The 19,448-nt window shown below is 44.2% G+C and overlaps 1 protein-coding gene across 2 annotated transcripts in view; it reads left to right on the plus strand.

The window, feature by feature from the left end:
• The window catches only part of PAQR6 (progestin and adipoQ receptor family member 6), a 36,019-nt gene extending 24,789 nt beyond the window's left edge, over positions 1 to 11,230 (plus strand). For both annotated transcript variants that reach the window (XM_073609373.1, XM_073609371.1), the window contains exons 3-8: positions 1,679 to 1,806; positions 4,622 to 4,827; positions 4,980 to 5,106; positions 8,274 to 8,370; positions 10,017 to 10,161; positions 10,291 to 11,230. In XM_073609373.1, coding sequence (XP_073465474.1) covers positions 1,679 to 1,806; positions 4,622 to 4,827; positions 4,980 to 5,106; positions 8,274 to 8,370; positions 10,017 to 10,161; positions 10,291 to 10,562 — 975 coding nt within the window. In that variant the 3' untranslated portion in view covers positions 10,563 to 11,230. The remainder of the gene's footprint in view (positions 1 to 1,678; positions 1,807 to 4,621; positions 4,828 to 4,979; positions 5,107 to 8,273; positions 8,371 to 10,016; positions 10,162 to 10,290) is intronic.
• The last annotated feature ends 8,218 nt before the right edge of the window (positions 11,231 to 19,448 follow it).

Consider the following 19,448-nt stretch of genomic DNA (forward strand, 5'->3'; position numbering starts at 1 on the left):
GTACCTTTGGTAACCTTGCTGCACAAACTGGTGACGCTATATATGAATCCTGTATAATAGAAGAGATATGGCGAGTTTTTTTAGGTTACAATTTTTTGTTACAATTTTTTGGAAAATGAAGAAATATTTTTTTTTTTCCACATTTTTTTCTTTACATACTGTCACCGTTACAGTACAGCTTCCTCATATAAATGGTGTGGTGGTGATCAGGGATACTGACTGGTGTTAAAAAAGAAATACATTTAAATTATTTTTTAACATTCTATTTTCTTTTTTTTTTCAAATTTTTATTATTTTTTTACTATTTTTTTTTTCAAAAAATTTGTTTAGTTTTGGTATCAATTTGTTATTTGAATAAATTCATTTAGTTGAATTTGTTTTAGGACTTTATTCGTTTTCAAAATGATTCAAATCAATTTCGAATAGTTTTCGAATTTGAAAAATTTTGGAATTCAAATAGTTTCCCAATTTCCAAAGAAAAAAGTAGACTAGAAAATAAAGGAATAGAATAGAAAAAAAAATGTCTTCATATTCTATTCCTTTATTTTCTATTCTGTTTTATTCTGTTTGGAAATTGGAAAACTATTCGAATTTTAAAACTTTTTGAATTAGAAAACTATTCGAATTTCGTCCAAGTTTTCTTTTTGTTATTTCGGATTCGTTTAAATTCGGTACTATTCTAATTCGGAAATTTGGATACATCCGAAATTCCGAAAAACCGCACATGTCTATTACATACTGTCATCAGAGTAGTTTCGTTGTCACCATAGTAACACGGTACTACTCTGAGAGGGTGATCAGGGATTTTTATTTTCCACTTTGATTGTTGTTACAATGATGATCACTGTAACAGCAATGTTTAATGTTTTGAACTGTAATGAAAGGGTTACATTCATAACAACTATGATTTCTAGTGATCTGTAATTTGGCAACAGCTAATGACATGGTACAGGGCTCTGGTATTGGCCCAGGTACCATGTGATAGCTGTGGGCCAATCACAGCATCACTACAGGAAAACACAGCTGTTACAAATTAAATTCATAAGTGATCACAAGGCGGCCGGGTACCAGGATCTTCAACACACTGACATCGGTCGTGGGAGCGGTCGTGGGAGCGGCACGCTGCGTGCCACCCAGGGGTCATCATCCAAAACCTGATGTCTGTGCAGTTCTTGACTGTGTTTGTAAATGTCTGACACAGATCAGCCCCCCCCCCGCAGCCTCTCACCTTACTTCAAACAAAGTTATGCTGTTTAGTCTGAGTGATCTCCAGGGTGAAGGCGATTAAGGACAGGCTTCCTCTTGCTTGCAGCAAACGGATTACATCATCTCTCAGCCTAGGCTACAGCTCAAGGATGGCTTTCTTATTGATACAAGGTGGAGCATTTCTGAAAAATGATATGATTGCTCCTCACATTCCTCTTACTATCCTATGGCAGGAGGACCTCAGGGGCGTGTGCAGTCAGCCCCTGATCCTATGTCATAGGGGTGTGACAGGTCCTCCTATAAGGAGCGGAAAACTTTACAGTTACAGACAAAAGAGGGAAATTTTTTGTTGTTGTAGGAAATGTCATTGTTTTTCATTTGTAGAATGTTTGGCAGCCTAAATTCATTTATATATTTTATAACGTATAGAAGAAATAACTTTCTCATCGATTAACTCTTGTCAATGATTTAGGTATTTTGGGAAGATGGAATCATGTCGGGGTACCGTCACCCAAAAAGTACCGCCCTGGACTGCCTTCTCAGCTCCTTCCAAATGACCAATGAAACTGTGAACATCTGGACCCACTTCCTCCCAACATGGTGAGCCCAGAAGGCCTATGCAGGCGCTAAGTATAGTCTCCTATAGTATGTCTACAGACTCTGACCATCTCCTGTAGTATGTCTTCAGACTCTGACCATCTCCTATAGTATGTCTACAGACTCTGACCATCTCCTATAGTATGTCTACAGACTCTGACCATCTCCTATAGTATGTCTACAGACTCTGACCATCTCCTATAGTATGTCTACAGACTCTGACCATCTCCTATAGTATGTCTACAGACTCTGACCATCTCCTATAGTATGTCTACAGACTCTGACCATCTCCTATAGTATGTCTACAGACTCTGACCATCTCCTATAGTATGTCTACAGACTCTGACCATCTCCTGTAGTATGTCTTCAGACTCTGACCATCTCCTGTAGTATGTCTTCAGACTCTGACCATCTCCTATAGTATGTCTACAGACTCTGACCATCTCCTGTAGTATGTCTACAGACTCTGACCATCTCCTATAGTATGTCTACAGACTCTGACCATCTCCTGTAGTATGTCTTCAGACTCTGACCATCTTCTGTAGTATATCTTCAGACTCTGACCATCTCCTATAGTATGTCTACAGACTCTGACCATCTCCTATAGTATGTCTACAGACTCTGACCATCTCCTGTAGTATGTCTTCAGACTCTGACCATCTCCTGTAGTATGTCTTCAGACTCTGACCATCTCCTATAGTATGTCTACAGACTCTGACCATCTCCTGTAGTATGTCTACAGACTCTGACCATCTCCTATAGTATGTCTACAGACTCTGACCATCTCCTGTAGTATGTCTTCAGACTCTGACCATCTTCTGTAGTATATCTTCAGACTCTGACCATCTCCTATAGTATGTCTACAGACTCTGACCATCTCCTATAGTATGTCTACAGACTCTGACCATCTCCTATAGTATGTCTTCAGACTCTGACCATCTCCTGTACTATGTCTACAGACTCTGACCATCTCCTGTAGTATGTCTACAGACTCTGACCATCTCCTATAGTATGTCTTCAGACTCTGACCATCTCCTGTACTATGTCTACAGACTCTGACCATCTCCTATAGTATGTCTACAGACTCTGACCATCTCCTATAGTATGTCTTCAGACTCTGACCATCTCCTGTACTATGTCTACAGACTCTGACCATCTCCTGTAGTATGTCTACAGACTCTGACCATCTCCTATAGTATGTCTACAGACTCTGACCATCTCCTATAGTATGTCTGCAGACTCTGACCATCTCCTGTAGTATGTCTACAGACTCTGACCATCTCCTATAGTATGTCTTCAGACTCTGACCATCTCCTGTACTATGTCTACAGACTCTGACCATCTCCTATAGTATGTCTACAGACTCTGACCATCTCCTATAGTATGTCTACAGACTCTGACCATCTCCTGTACTATGTCTACAGACTCTGACCATCTCCTGTACTATGTCTACAGACCCTGACCATCTCCTATAGTATGTCTACAGACTCTGACCATCTCCTACAGTATGTCTACAGACTCTGACCATCTCCTGTAGTACGTCTACAGACTCTGACCATCTCCTGTAGTACGTCTACAGACTCTGACCATCTCCTGTAGTATGTCTACAGACTCTGACCATCTCCTGTAGTATGTCTGCAGTCTCTGACCATCTCCTGTAGTATGTCTACAGACTCTGACCATCTCCTAAAGTATGTCTACAGACTCTGACCATCTCCTATAGTATGTCTACAGACTCTGACCATCTCCTATAGTATGTCTACAGACTCTGACCATCTCCTGTAGTACGTCTACAGACTCTGACCATCTTCTATAGTATGTCTACCGACTCTGACCATCTTCTATAGTATGTTTACAGACTCTGACCATCTCCTATAGTATGTCTACAGACTCTGACCATCTCCTAAAGTATGTCTACAGACTCTGACCATCTCCTATAGTATGTCTACAGACTCTGACCATCTCCTGTAATATATACCTACAGACTCTGACCATCTCCTGTACTATGTCTACAGACTCTGATCATCTCCTGTAGTATGTCTAAAGACTCTGACCATCTCCTATAGTATGTCTACAGACTCTGACCATCTCCTGTAATATATACCTACAGACTCTGACCATCTCCTGTACTATGTCTACAGACTCTGATCATCTCCTGTAGTATGTCTAAAGACTCTGACCATCTCCTATAGTATGTCTACATTCTCTGACCATCTCCTGTAGTATGTCTACGGACTCTGACCATCTCCTATAGTATGTCTACAGACTCTGACCATCTCCTGTAGTATGTCTACAGTCTCTGACCATCTCCTATAGTATGTCTACAGACTCTGACCATCTCCTGTAGTATGTCTGCAGTCTCTGGCCATCTCCTGTAGTATGTCTGCAGACTCTGACCATGTTATGTAATATGTCTGCAGTCTCTGACTATCACATGTAGTGTGGAAAAAATTATCCGCACTCCGGTTGTTGTTCTTAAAATGTCTTATTTTTATTGAATAGCCACAATGGACAAATGCAGATTAAGTCAGTTGACGCGTTTCAGCCTATAAGGCCTTAGTCATAACCACCATTTCCTGTAGTGCCTGCAGTCTCTGACCATCTCCTGTAGTATGTCTGCAGTCTCTATCCCTCTGACCATCTCCTGTAGTGTGTCTCCAGTCTCTGACCATCTCCTGTAGTAATATGTTTAACCCCGGATGTCAGGGACTGTATATGAGGACTCCTACATCTAGTAGGTTGACCATCGCTGATCTGATGTCTGTGCTGTATAGGTAATGATGGATTAGTAAGTGTTGTCCCCATTGTGTGTGTCCAGGTATTTCCTGTGGAGGTTCCTCCTGCTCTCATACACACTGGACTTTCTCGGGGACCCGTACAATTGGCCCCTCCTGGTTTACATGATGCTGATCTGCCTTTACCCCTTCACCTCCAGCTTCGCCCACACCTTCAGTAGTATGTCCGCCCATGCCCGCCACATCTGCTACTTCCTGGACTACGGAGCCCTCAGTCTCTACAGCCTGGGTAGGTACCGGACTGGTCCTTGTTCATTTCTCAGGTAAGTAGTCATTCTTAGTACCTATTCTTTTATAGTCATTTTATTCCACATAATGGATATTTTCGTACTCATGGACAATAGTCTTGTTCTATTTCACTAATATGCTCTATTCCCATAGGCTGTGCCTTTACCTATGGGGCCTACGTCATGCCTGATCGCTGGGTGAACAGCATCCTGCACCGATATTACGTGCCCATCGCAGCCTTCAATACCTTCATCTGCACTGGTCTCTCCTGCTACTCCCGGTATGTACTTCCACTGACCACTTTGACAGAATTGCCATCATCTACCTGTGTGGTCAAGGGTGCAATCAGATTTTAGGGTAACCCCCAAAAACACGTTCCCCCCCAGTACCACCACTTCTTCTTCTGAAACAGTGGCCTCTTTGCTGGGTAGTGAACCTCAGTACCGGCACAGATTCTTCAAACGCCACAGGAAAGGATACAGAACTGAGCCCCCCCCCCCCTCCTAATGCATGCCATAGAATCTTGTGCCCATTCTCTGCCCCCTTGCTCCAACTGCCTATGGTTGACATGGAGTGTGCACTGCCCCTGCATGGCCAATCGATTGCTTTCTTGCAGCTAGAAGGTAGTTGCACATGCACGGTGTGTTTTGTGTCAGCTGTGGCCTGATGGGTGGGGAGCAGGCATGTTGGAGCATGTCGTGACAACAGTAGCCATCAGAGAGGACATGAAACTGCAGCCCCTGGTTGCCAGCCACTGATCTGAAGCTTGCATGCGGTGAGGGGACGCCCTCCCCTACTGCAGCCATTGTTTGCTAGCCACTGATCTGAACCTTGCATGCGGTAAGGGGAAGCCCTCCCCTACTACAACAATTGTTTGCTAGCCACTGATCTGAAGCTTGCATGCGGTGAGGGGATGCCCTCCCCTACTGCAGCCCTTGTTTGCTAGCTACTGATCTGAAGCTTGCATGTGGTGAGGGGACGCCCTCCCCTACTAGCCCCTGATCTGAAGCTTGCATGCGGTGAGGTGGTGCCCTCCCCTACTGTAGCCCCTGGTTGTTAGCCACTGATCTGAAGCTTGCATGCGGTGAAGGGACGCCCTCCCCTACTGCAACAATTGTTTGCTAGCCACTGATCTGGAGCTTGCATGCGGTGAAGGGATGCCCTCCCCCCTACTGCAGCCCTTGTTTGCTAGCCACTGATCTGAAGCTTGCATGTGGTGAGGGGACGCCCTCCCCTGCTAGCCCCTGATCTTAAGCTTGTTTGCGGAGAGGGGGTGCCCTCCCCTACTGCAGCCCCTGGTTGCTAACCACTGATCTGAAGCCTGCATGCGGTGAGAGGGTGCCCTCCCCTACCGCAGCAATTGTGTGCTAGGCACTGATCTGGAGCTTGCATGCATGGAGGGGGTGCCCTCCCTTATTACAGCCCCTGGTGGCTAGCCACTGATCTGAAGGTTAAATGCGGTGAGAGGGCGCCCTCTCCTACTGCAGTCCCTGGTTGCTAGCTACTGATCTGGAGCTTGCATGTGGTGAGGGGGCGCCCTCTCCTACTGCAGCCCTTGTTTGCTAGCTACCGATCTGAAGCTTGCATGTGGTGAGGGGACGCCCTCCCCTACTAGCCCCTGATCTGAAGCTTGCATGCAGTGAGGTGGTGCCCTCCCCTACTGTAGCCCCTGGTTGTTATCCACTGATCTGAAGCTTGCATGCAGTGAAGGGACGCCCTCCCCTACTGCAACAATTGTTTGCTAGCCACCGATCTGAAGCTTGCATGCGGTGAGGGGACGCCCTCCCCTACTAGCCCCTGATCTGAAGCTTGCATGCGGTGAGGTGGTGCCCTCCCCTACTGTAGCCCCTGGTTGTTAGCCACTGATCTGAAGCTTGCATGCGGTGAGGGGATGCCCTCCCCTACTGCAGCCCTTGTTTGCTAGCCACTGATCTGAAGCTTGCATGTGGTGAGGGGACGCCCTCCCGTACTAGCCTCTGATCTTAAGCTTGTTTGCGGAGAGGGGGTGCCCTCCCCTACTGCAGCCCCTGGTTGCTAGCCACTGATCTAAAGCCTGGATGCGGTGAGGGGGTGCCTTCCCCTACCGCAACAATTGTTTGCTAGCCACTGATCTGGAGCTTGCATGCGGTGAGGGGGTGCCGTCCCCTATTACAGCCCTTGGTGGTTATCCACTGATCTGAAGCTTGAATGCGGTGAGAGGGCGCCCTCTCCTACTGCAGTCCCTGGTTGCTAGCTACTGATCTGGAGCTTGCATGTGGTGAGGGGGCGCCCTCCCCTACTGCAACTCTTGTTTGCTAGCCACTGATCTCGAGCTTGCATGCAATGAGGGAGCGCCCTCCCCTACTGCTGAACCCTTCTTTATTCCTCCCAAGACCTCCTGCTCTCTAGCTCCCTTGTCATCTCCTCCCATGCTCACCTACAGGAATTCTCCAGAGCCTCTCCTATCCTCTGGAACTCCCTACCCCAATCTGTCAGACTATCTCCTACTCTGTCCACTTTTAGATGATCCCTGAAAGCTCATCCCTTCAGAGAGGCCTATCCTGCCCCCACCTAACAACTGTACTTTTATTTTCCCCATCAGCTCATCCCCCCACAGCTATTAACGTTTGTATCTCTTGACCCTTCCTCTTGGATTGTAAGCTCTAATGAGCAGGACCCACTGATTTCTTCTGTATTAAAGTGTATTGTAATTGTAGTGTCTGCCCTCATGTTGTATAGCGCTGCACAAACTATATAAATCCTGTATAATAATAATAATAATCCTGGATAGCTGCCCCTGCTGCCCACCCTTTGTCCCAGCCCTGATGTACCTACTCTTGAGTCCTTCTCTTCTTGTACAGTGTACTTGTTCTTCTGAGCCAATGTAAAATGCCAAGTATTGGGAACCAATGACATCACTAAGTGAACACTCTGTTTAGGGAACCAAACATACATGGACATAAAAATGTCTATGTAAAGTAGATACATATGGCTTAATTTACCTAATCCTACTTAATGCTGTCCATGTGGGAGTGCAATAGTGGTTAGCACTTCTGCCTCGGATCCAGGACAGGATGCTATTTGGAGTTTGCATACTCTCTCTGTGCTTGCATGGGTTTCCTCCAGGTACTCTGGTTGCCCCCCACCCCCACATTCCAAAGACATGCCAGCAGGTGATTGGCCTTAGTATGGGTGTACAATGTGTTGTCCAACTCTGTGCGCCAGTCCTAAGTCAAGCAAGGTTGATGAAAGTTCTAGTGACCTTCCTTGAGAAAATTTGCCAAATTTTTATGGAAATGACTCTCAAATGGCTCATAGAATTCTGATTGCACTAACCGATCTACAGATAGCCACAAGAGGTCTCCCATAATTTTGTGAGTGCCTGTTGATTTGTACATGAAACAAATGTTGGATGGAGGCCATTCAGAGAACTAAGACCTTATTATACTATGTCTCATTCATCAATAGATTCCTGGAAGTAGACCGGCCAGTGTTAAGTAAAGTTCTGCGCACAGTGGCTTTTGTGCACCCCTTCGTCTTTGACAACATCCCTCTGTTCTACCGGGTGAGTCATCCATTTTTAAGTAAAAGCATCTAGTGGTTTTGCTTGGGTTGAGGGATGTCACCGAAGCTCCTGTGGGTTTTGCCTTTCCTTTTTGTCTTGAGAAGACCAGGAACTGGTGACTTCTCAGAAGTAGTCATCTTTGAAAAGAGCTTAGCTGTCTGTTCTGATAAAACGTATATCAAAGGCGCTCAGAATGTCAGGACCAGGCAGATAGTGTCTTTATTGGACAGATGAAGTGGTCTTCAAACACTTAGGGCTGCACTCAAAGAGGGGAGCAATCTCTAATAGAAAACAAAAAAGAAAAAAGGCACCTCTAAGTGCAGAATTAAAACTTTTAATATCCCCAAACAAGATTAAAAACACTTACAAAAACAAGGATAAGAAGAGGCATAACGTGGATGTATGAAGCAGGTGGTCCGGCATCAGGAGGTCCCAGTGTATCACAGCTTTCCTGATGCCGAATCACCTGCTTCATACATCCTATGCCTCTTCTTATCCTTGATTTTGTAAGTGTTTTTAATTTTGTTTGGGGATATTAAAAGTTTAACTTAGAGGCGCCTTTTTTCTTTTTTGTTTTCTGTCTGTTCTGAACCAGTGACACCAGTGAGTGGCCATTTTGTTCTCCATCTTTGAACATTAGACAGATTTTCCATAGGTTGCCAAAGCCCATGAAGTCTTTTTTTATCCAGGTCATGAATGATATGGCTAGTAGTAGTTAGTCACATTCAGCTAGACTTGTTCTGTAATGTTGAAGGCATTTTAATGCTCATTCAAGTAGCTTCCTTTGAAAGGGCATCCTTCCAAGGACAGTGAGGAAGACATTGTGGACAGAAAGGGCAAATGGTTCAAAAGAGGTGTAAAAGAGGCCATCTACATCAAACTGGAACAACCATCCCTAAACAAAGGTGGGGGCCTTTGACGCCATCTGCCACCTATATATAATGACTTTTTCATATTTTTACCCCAGCACTTTGACATTAATTCACATTTTTTAACCACGTAACCCAACAATCAACACCTATCCCAGACTCAATGGTACTATGGTGATTGCATTATGTGAATTAGAATAAGGTGGCTTCACAAACTTTCACACCACTTATCATGTTTTTGGACTAGAAACATCTGCCTTGAGACATTTGATGACACCTTGGTTATTGGAGTAAGGTGACTGGGTTACTGGTGTGGGTATAAACACTGGGGTATGTCCTTCAAACTCATTTGAACTGGGGTACACCCTTAGATGAGCTATGTAACATCTTCCACATTGCAGAATGAGTCCAGCTGAACAAAGTGAGAGTTTGCTAAAGCTGACAACTTCATATCTCTTCAGTTTTCTTGTTTCCAAAGGTAGTATTCATGTATCATTTGTTTTAAATGATCTCCTTTCTTTATGATTGACCAAACTTAGTCTGATTGTTCCTTCTGAGAGGTTGATTTCTCTTTGTTAAATGAAAGGTTATACTCACTTGAAACTGATATTTTCAATGTTTGGTAGATGCTGGAGAGTTAAACCCCCTGATATTTTCTTGTGTCTCTTAGGGACTCTATTTGTGGGATCTCTGAGTTGAGTTGGACTTTTTAACTATAGGTTGTTCCTACAGCTTTAACAATTCTTGATGATTTGTCCGTGTCTCCACATTCTACAGCTCCTTTTCTGCTACGGAGAAGGTTGCAACTGGAATGAAGCCATCCCCCTTCATCTTTATCACCTCTTCTTTGCTTTCTGGACCGGTTTCCTCTTTGCTTCTCATCTCCCCGAACGTCTGGCCCCTGGTCGCTTTGACTACATTGGTAAGATTCCCTCAAAATAGAAGAGTTTAGGAAAGATCCGTTATGAGGTAGCTTAATTCATTAGGAAAACTGTTTGTTGGAATAATAATTTTCTTTTGTTTCCTAAATTATATATACACTCCCTTGCAGGTCACAGTCACCAGCTCTTCCACATCTGTGCCGTCATGGGGACCCATTTCCAGATGGAAGCGGTGCTGACTGACCAATTGTCTCGCAAGGCTTGGCTCAGCTTATACTACGAGACAGACTCGCTGGCAATTACTTTGGGCGTCGCAGCTACTTCGGTGATAGGAAACGTCATGCTCATCTGTTTCTTCACAGCGACTTTGCTCTGGTCGCCTCAAGCCAACTCTATTCTCCAAAATAACATCCCAGGAGAGGCTAAAGTCAAGGAGCATTGACCATACTACTACCCCACCCAAGAACATTGGAGACGTTCTCTTGTCTGCACGGCCAGTCTTCATCTCAGCATTACCAGCCATAGGGGTCCCCCCACTTTCTCAGCCTCAGGGGCCAAACTTCTTCCAAGCTCATTTCGTTTCAAGATGATGCTTACATTTTATATGAGCAGTGCCGTGTATAACTTCCACCAATTTTGTACTCAGTAACCTACTTTCACCTTAGCTAAATTCTCAAACTTAATTTGAGAGATCGACTTTGAACCCAACTCAATGGAAGAATGCGGTCATATCCAAACCCAACTCAATGGAATAATGTAGTCATATCCAAACCCAACTCAATGGAATAATGCAGTCATATCCAATATTGGTTCAATCAGTTTTCTACAGTATATGCACAAAACAAGAGATGCATTTCTTGCCTGTTTCCCTCATGCTTTGAAAATGTTCTAAATTTTATAGCCACTTCCAGACCAGGCCTTTTCTGGCACTTTTTGTTTACATCTAAAAATCTGTATTTTTTTTGCTAGAAAATTACTTAGAATCCCCTAACATTAGCCATATATTTTTTTTTTTTAAAAGCAGTGGCCCTTGAGAATAAATCGGTGGGTTTTGCCATTTTTTTTATGTCACGCAGTATATGCGCAGCGGTTTTTCAAAAGCAATTTTTTTATTAAAAAAAAAAATTTTTTATTAAAATTTAATTTTAAAGCAAAAAAAAAAAGATACATGACCCAATTTTATAAAAGATATAAAAGATGATGTTACGCCGAGTAAATAGATACCAAACATGTCGCGGTTCAAAATTGCGCAGGCCTGTGACAAATTATGTAAGGTCCAGTGCTAAAAAAATGCTGCCCATGATTGACGTTCACCGTGATACCTCACATGTGTGGGATGATCAATGTTTGTGTGCATGCAGGACCACGTGCGTTCACCTTTGCGCGCAGGCATGGGGGCACTTTAAATTTTATTTTTTATTATTTATATATTTTATTTTTACACTGTTTCTTTAATTATTCTTTTTTTTTATCACTTTTATTGCTGTCACAAGAAATGTAAACATCCTTGTGACAGCAATAGGCATGTGACAGGTACTCTTTATGGAGAGATCTGAGGTCTATAAGACCCCAAATCCCTCCTCTGCCTTAAAAGCATTTGATCACACCAAGATCTGTGTTTTTAAATGCTTTAGATTTTTGAAAAGGGCGCCATTGACATCCAAGTAAATCGGAAGTGATGTCAGGTCATCGCTTCTGGGTTACCTTAGCCGAGATCCAATCAAAGCTGATCCAGGCTTTGTTCAGCTCTAACGATGTGCCAGCTGATTGCTCGGGTCTCCTGGTGGGACAGGAGAACCCAAGAAAGCCGCGGAAAGTGCAGGAGAAGGGGGACAAAACCTCCCGTTGCTTGTAAAAGCAATCTAGTGGCTAGTTAGCCGCTAGGATTGCTTTTTAAAAGAGAGCCGACCGTCGACTGGAAAAACGGTACTGGGGTGATGCCTGCAGCTGCATCATTCCAGTATAACCACCCGAACTCCACCGACGTACCTCGCTGGTCGGCAAGTGGATAATATTCATTTTTTGGACATGCCGCCATTGTCCTCTCCAAATGACTTTGTTGACTCACCTGAGGAGGACAAGAGACACCTGACAAATGTGAGGAGATGCGAGTAGGACAAAGGAGGTATGTCCTAAAATGCCCACTTTGTTGCCTTGCTTCAACGTTTTCAGGGAGAGGAAGGTCTTCTTCTGTATTTGGACATATCAACGTGTGTTGGGGAGGCGCTTCATCTCTCCAGCATTGGCTGTTGACTTATTTGAAGACCTCCCTCAATATTGAACTCCTCGCAGTTAGGTTAGTAAATGTATTAAAAAAGAAAAAAAGCACTTGCACCAAATTATACTAAATCCAAACAAAAATAAATCCATTAAAAATAAATACATCTCAGTTTGCTCTGAGGACGTCACCTGTTGGTAACAAAACGCGTCGGTAGGAACTTCCGGTATGGCTGGAATGCACGCTGGGGGACAAGTGGCACTTCCTTCATGCTGTTCCAAGCATTTTTTACTCGTGTAAGTGCAGTTTTAATAAAAGTGTGTTGAATAAAATGGTTTTACTCTATCAGAGGATTCCCCTTCTCTCTTTAATACCTCTGCATGTCGAATCAGAATGGGCAAGGGAAATATACAGAGTGATCCAGCAGTGGTAGGCTTCTGTAGAGAGGTGTGTGGTGTTCCAAGGCTGCCTACCCAGAGGTCCAGGAAAATATCCATCTGGTGAGTGTGGAATATGCCTTGAGGACTCGGTGGATTGGAACACAATGTTTTACGTGTTTGGAGCACGTGGTTTTTAAGATTACACAGAAACACATTTGTTATTATTTTTTGGGCTATTTTTCAGAATTTATTTGGGTATTAATTGAAGCATGTGGTATTAAAGAACACACTTTTATTAAAATTGCACTTACATGAGTAAAAAAAATACTTGGAACAGGATTAAAGAAGTGGAGCTGGTCCCCCCCCCAGCGTGCATTCCAGCTGGATCGGACGTTCCAACCAACGCGTTTTGTCATCAACATGGGACGTCCTCAGGAGCACACTATTTGTTTTATTGGATTTTTTTTTTTGATTTAGTATAATTTGGTGCAAGCACTGTTTTCTTATCATTTTATCTGTTTTGTGTTTTGGAATAGCAGCTGCACATTTATATTATTTTATTGGCATAGTGAGTTAAGGGTGCGGCTGTCATTTTTACTGTATGAATCAGTGATTTAGGTCATGGCTATAAGGCCGTGTCTGGTCACAGAACTGTGCCACTGAAAATCTGCCATGACCCACTGATAAATATTCAGCAATCAATCTCGCCACCTCGGTGACAATGAGCCTTAAAAGACAATGCTCCAGTGCATTCAATGTAGTGATTGTGAAAAATCATCTCAGGAGATCTTCAGTTGTGCAATAATGCAATGACAACCCTCCATAGGAAGCAGTGAGACGTTGTTTTCAGATGGACTGGGTGTTGAGGATGGAGCTACTATATATACTTATAGAACTGATGATATATCTGTAGCAACTCCTCTGATAGACCAAAGTACATTGGTATCAGATAAGGGTTTGGATCTTACACAGTCATTGAATCTATTGTAAAGGTAAATTACAGAACCCTCTATTTTAAGTAAATGGAAAGGTCTGAACTTTTTCCTGGAGAGCCTCTAAGGCTGAACTCCAGGGCCAATATAAAAGGCACAAAGCGTTGCAGTCACCAATAACATCATAGATCATCATCAAGGGTTCTATAAAAAAAAATTGCTGTGCAACTGCCTCAAGCATTCCGACAGCTGTCATGAATAATCACCTAAATTGTGTCTAATATGTTTATTTCCTATGTCTGTCAGCTTCATCTAGTGGCCGTAATGCAGTATTTTCCTGAAATACTTCAATAAGGAAAATATCAAATTATGGCCACTAGATAGCGCTGATGATCACAGCTGTCCTGCTTAACCCTAACGCAGGTGGTCAGGCACTATAGCTGGCTTCTGTGTTCTTCACCTATAGCAGCCCCCTTTCCCCATAAGGCAAGCAGGCCTACCGGTACTCGGGTCCCCCAGATTTTCTACATACACAATGCTATAGTGCCAGGTCACCATGCCGGGGCAGGCCAGAACTGAGCAAAGCAAACAGGTGCTTGCAGTCGGCAGACAGGCAGAGTGGTTCTATGACAGTCCGGGTACAAGGCAGGCAGAGTTCGGAGAATAGTCGATATCTGATCTGAGGTCATACACAGGTAAATCCAATCTAGCAGAGCAGGGCAGACAAACAGGCAGCTTTGGAGCACGTGTAACAAATGCAAGATCACAAGCATGAGACTGCAGGCTTGGCTGGCTTAAATCAGGTTTGGTCTCCACCCAGAGACACATCAATCACCTTGCAGGTGGACAGACAGATAAGGAGAATGCCATAGCCAAAACCAGGATGCTGGCATGAGGAGCAGGAGCGCTAGACGCTCCTGACAATAGCACAGAAACATATTAGACACAATATTTATGACAGCTGTGTGAATGCTTGAGGCATTTGCATGGCGATTTTTTTTTATTAATAGATCCCTAAGTGTATTTTTTATTGCTAGAAGTGTTAGTCTCTGAATATGACTTGGTGTCAGCCTTCTGCAATCCCCTGGGCAGAAGAGCTGAGACTGAGAGAAGGAGAAGAAGCAGAAAGAGCCAATCGGGTGTGCTGCAGTGTTCATGCGCTAACAAGGAATATGCTGATGGAAGGAGAGAGCAGAGTGACAAAGAAAACAAGCTCATCTGTCTGTTGCTTCTCCTTTCACTTTTCAGGGGGGGAGGCCTATGAGTGTCATATAAATGCAGCAGAGAGAAATCAGATCGTGTGTCTACCAGACAGGGCTGTGCTGTGTGACAGGGCTGTGTAAATCTCAGAACTAGATGGACATAAAACCACATCTGTTGACAGGTTATGCATATTTAGCTGTTTGCTCGGAGTTCCGCTTTAAGCTATGGAAATTTGGAGTGAGTGGTAACCTGTTGATTTTTTTTGGTTATACTCTAGGTGAGTCTTATAATTAATTGTCTTGTTATATTCTTGGTGAGCATGGAAATTCCCTTCTACTTTGTTAGTTCTGTGATGGGAACAAAGTATAGGATTTTGGGCCTGGGTAGATGTTGGTGGCATGCATTACTCACTGACCCCTTGAATCTCTTGGGTAGGGTAATAATAAAAAAAAAAAAAAAAAAAAAGAGTCAATGAGGTCCTGCTGGATGTACAAGTAGAACCTCAGAATCAAATACGGTATCTCCCTTCCAGAGATCCTGAGGGATCTAAGGAGCTGGGTTTCACTTTGTAACGTCTACTAAAACCAAAAGAACTGATTTTTTTTAGCCTGGTCTGTCTTTTAACCTTGTTTTGACATGCCGGGAGGGGATTTTAGCAGCTGTTTGGACGGCCAGTGAACGTCCAGTACCACCCTGGGCCTCAAAAGAGGAAAATATTTGTCAGTAAATCCGCAGTGGGGAGGAGGAGGAGAGCTAGTGTAGGGTCACGGAATGTTCGAGAAATGGATATGGAAAATGGATTGTGTGGGATTGCGGTTGGCCGGTCTGGGCTGGCCTACATTAACCCTTTCATGGCGTGGTGTATGGCTAGCTCGTAGTTTCATGAAGCGTTAGACCGGATGTTTTTGGATAAGTAGGTTTGTCTATTTGTATGTGAGATGTAGAAGAAAATTAGAAGGATCTTTGTTTTGGTGGAATTTGTGGAAAGGGATTTTCTGTTGCTGGATTTATTTCCTGTATATCTAGAAACTTGAAAAAATAAGGTAAATTGATAGTCTATTACTTGTGTAACCTAAAGTTTTCAGGTCAGAATGGTTTTGATGTTTTTGGTACAGGGTGATGCAGGACAATATCGAGGGGAACTGGTTCTGTGCCATAGCGTTACCTATTGATTGATGCCCAGGGGGTCAAATTAAAGCAGACCTACAGTCAACGCCAAAGCCTATCCAGTTTGCCCACACCTTCTGCCATGTCACCGTATGCAGTAAAAGAGTTGTTTAGTGCTCACCTGTCCTGAAGAAATGATTCCTCTAAGATTTCTTTGGGGGTATGCGGGTACCAAGACATTAGCCATGTGGTTTCTACCGAGAGGGCTTGGTGTGTGGCCTTCAAGCAAAGCCAGCCAAACCAAGTGGTTTCCACCAAAAAGGCTTATTGTGTGGCCTTCAGGCTAAGCCAGCCAAGCCATGGGTTTCCACCAAAAGGACTTATTGTGTAGCCTTCAAGCAAAGCCAGCCAAGCCATGCAGTTTCCACCAAAAGGGCTTATTATGTGGCCTTCAGGCAAAGCCTGACAAGTCATATGGTTTTCACCCAAAAGGGCTTATGTTGCGTACACACAGTCCAACAACAAATCTTCCACGTGAGCTTGTTGTCGGAAAATCGACCGTGTGTATGTTCCATCGGACATTTGCTGTCGGAATTTCCGACAACAAATGTTTGAGAGCTGGTTCTCAAATTTTCCGACAACAAAACTTGTCGGAAATTCCGAACGTGTGTACACAATTCCGACGCACAAAATTCCATGCATGCTCGGAATCAAGCAGAAGAGCCGCACTGGCTATTGAACTTAATTTTTCTCGGCTCATCGTACGTCTTGTAAGTCACCGCGTTCTTGACGTTTGGAATTTCCGACAACATTTGTGACCGTGTGTATGCAAGACAAGTTTGAGCCAACATCCGTCGGAAAAAAATCCACGGTTTTGTTGTCGGAATGTCAAATTGTGTGTACGCAGCATTAGGGTGTGGCCTTCAGGCAAAGCAAGCCATACCATGTGGTTTCCACCGAAAAGGGCTTGGTGAGTGGCCTTCAGGCAAAGCCAGCCAGGCCAAGAGGTTTCCACCAAAAGGGCTTACTGTGTGGCCTTCAGGCAAAGCCAGCCAAACCACATGGTTTCCACTAAAAGGGCTTATTGTGTGCCCTTCAGGCAAAGCCAGCCAAGCCATGTGGCTTCCACTAAAAGGGCTTGTCATGTGGCCTTCAGGCAAAGCCAGCTAAGCCATGTGGTTTCCACCAAAATGGCTTGGTGTGTGGCCCTCAGGCAAAGCCAGCCAAGCCATATGGTTTCCACTAAAGGGGCTTGTCGTTTGGCCTCCAGGCAAAGCCAGCCAATCAGCGGCAGTCATGTCACCAGCAGAATCTGTTGTTCTGTAGGAGTTGCTATTCCAAGCTTGAGCTTGCTCTGGAAGTAGATGGGCGCTGGCTGGGGAATTAGCCACATAGTTCCTGCTAAAAGGGCTTGTCTTGTGGCCTTCAGGCAAAGCCAGCCAAGCCATGAGGTTTCCACCAAAAGGGCTTATTGTGTGGCCTTCAGGCAAAGCTAGCCAATCAGCAGAGGTTAAGTCACCAGTAGAATCTGTTCTTCTGTAAAAGTTGCTAATCTAAGCTCGAGCTTGCTCTGGAAGTGGATGGGTGCTGGCTGGGGAATGTGCCACATAGTTTCTGCTAAAAGGGCTTGAGCCGGGGCTTTTAGGCAAAGCCATTTGATCAGTGGTGGTCATGTGGCCAATGTCTCCAATGTCCAGCCCATAGTTATGTCTTTGCTATAGCTGTTTGAGGTTTGATGTTCAAACCCAACCAGCAGCTCTGCCTGAACCCTGCCTTCCCCTTTATTGGAAATCATATCTAAATTACCAAGAACAGCAACACTGAAATGGGTAAACATCTAACAAATTGTTTTACTATATCTATGGCAACAGGGCGTCAGGAAACGGCAGAAAGAGGAAACAAACCTGGCTTACATATTTCCCCATCATACTTATGCTAAAATGCAATCACTGGATCATTATTCTTTTGTTGCAAATGCTAAAAATGTTTGCAGGTGAAGGTCTCGTGGCTGAACACTGAGCAATAAAGGACCTGTTTCGGGTCTCTGTCTTCAATTTGGATACCTTTCCATGGTCAAATATCTCTCTCTCAGTACAACCCCTTCTGTAGCTTTCGCAAAAGGTATTGCTTTGTTTTTGTGGTTTCAAGTAACCTGAATGAGGAAATGTCCTTTAAAAATTTAGCAATCTGCTTGCCACAAAAGGCAATCCTATGAAATCAGAACTGACGTTTTGCAAGAACATAGTGTGGGTGTATAGAGATAGATGGGATGGCTCAGTCCATGCAATAATAAATAGCAATAATGCCTAACAGAACTAGCTACCAAATCTGTCTTATAACACCCAAACCAGCCTTTTCAGAACTATAACTCCCAGCATGAACCCACTGAGCCTTGTAATTCCATAAGAGTTGATCTAAACCAGCCCTTTCCAACCTTTTCAACACAGAGGAACCCTTGAAGTAACTTTCCAGTCTCAGGGAACCCTTGCTAAAATTGACTATATTTACAACTCGTGATACATTAGTGTGGTGGTCAGAGGAAAGAAAGCTTCTTACACTTGTGGACTTGTGGTCAGTGGGAAGAACGCCCCTTACATAGATGGTCAAAAAGCCACCCTTCCCAAGAGTTAAAAAGATTATTGGTATCATGCTGCTCTGCCAAGTGGCTTCGGACCAAGGCATCACCAGATGGCAGGTCAACCAGCCACAGCTCAAGGAACCCCTAGCAACCTCTGGAGGAACCCTTGCGTTCTATGGAACCCTGGTTGAGAAACCCTGGTCTAGACCAAACTTTGTCAACCTTTTTACCCCAGAGGGACCCATTAGTGGTCAGTGGGAAGAACGCCCCTTACATAGATGGTCAAAAAGCCACCCTTCCCAAGAGTTAAAAAGATTATTGGTATCATGCTGCTCTGCCAAGTGGCTTCGGACCAAGGCATCACCAGATGGCAGGTCAACCAGCCACAGCTCAAGGAACCCCTAGCAACCTCTGGAGGAACCCTTGGGTTCTATGGAACCCTGGTTGAGAAACCCTGGTCTAGACCAAACTTTGTCAACCTTTTTACCCCAGAGGGACCCATTTGTGGTCAGTGGGAAGAACGCCCCTTACATTGATGGTCAAAAAGCCACCCTTCCCAAGAGTTAAAAAGATTATTGGTATCATGCTGCTCTGCCAAGTGGCTTCGGACCAAGGCATCACCAGATGGCAGGTCAACCAGCCACAGCTCAAGGAACCCCTAGCAACCTCTGGAGGAACCCTTGCGTTCTATGGAACCCTGGTTGAGAAACCCTGATCTAAACTTATGCTTGGGTTTGGTGCATGTGGCCCTCTGCTTCCATCTTGTGGCCAAAACAAGGAACTGCACATGCTTACTGCATGCTATCAGTTACATTTGTTGCCATCGTGTGGTCAAAATGTATAATGACTGTTATCAGTGGTCTGTTGGTGCCATCTTGTGGTAAAAATAAGGTACTGTCATTTCTTGTTT

The sequence above is a fragment of the Aquarana catesbeiana genome, linkage group LG13 (assembly GCF_042186555.1).
Source record: "Aquarana catesbeiana isolate 2022-GZ linkage group LG13, ASM4218655v1, whole genome shotgun sequence".
NCBI classification, from domain to species: Eukaryota; Metazoa; Chordata; class Amphibia; order Anura; family Ranidae; genus Aquarana; species Aquarana catesbeiana.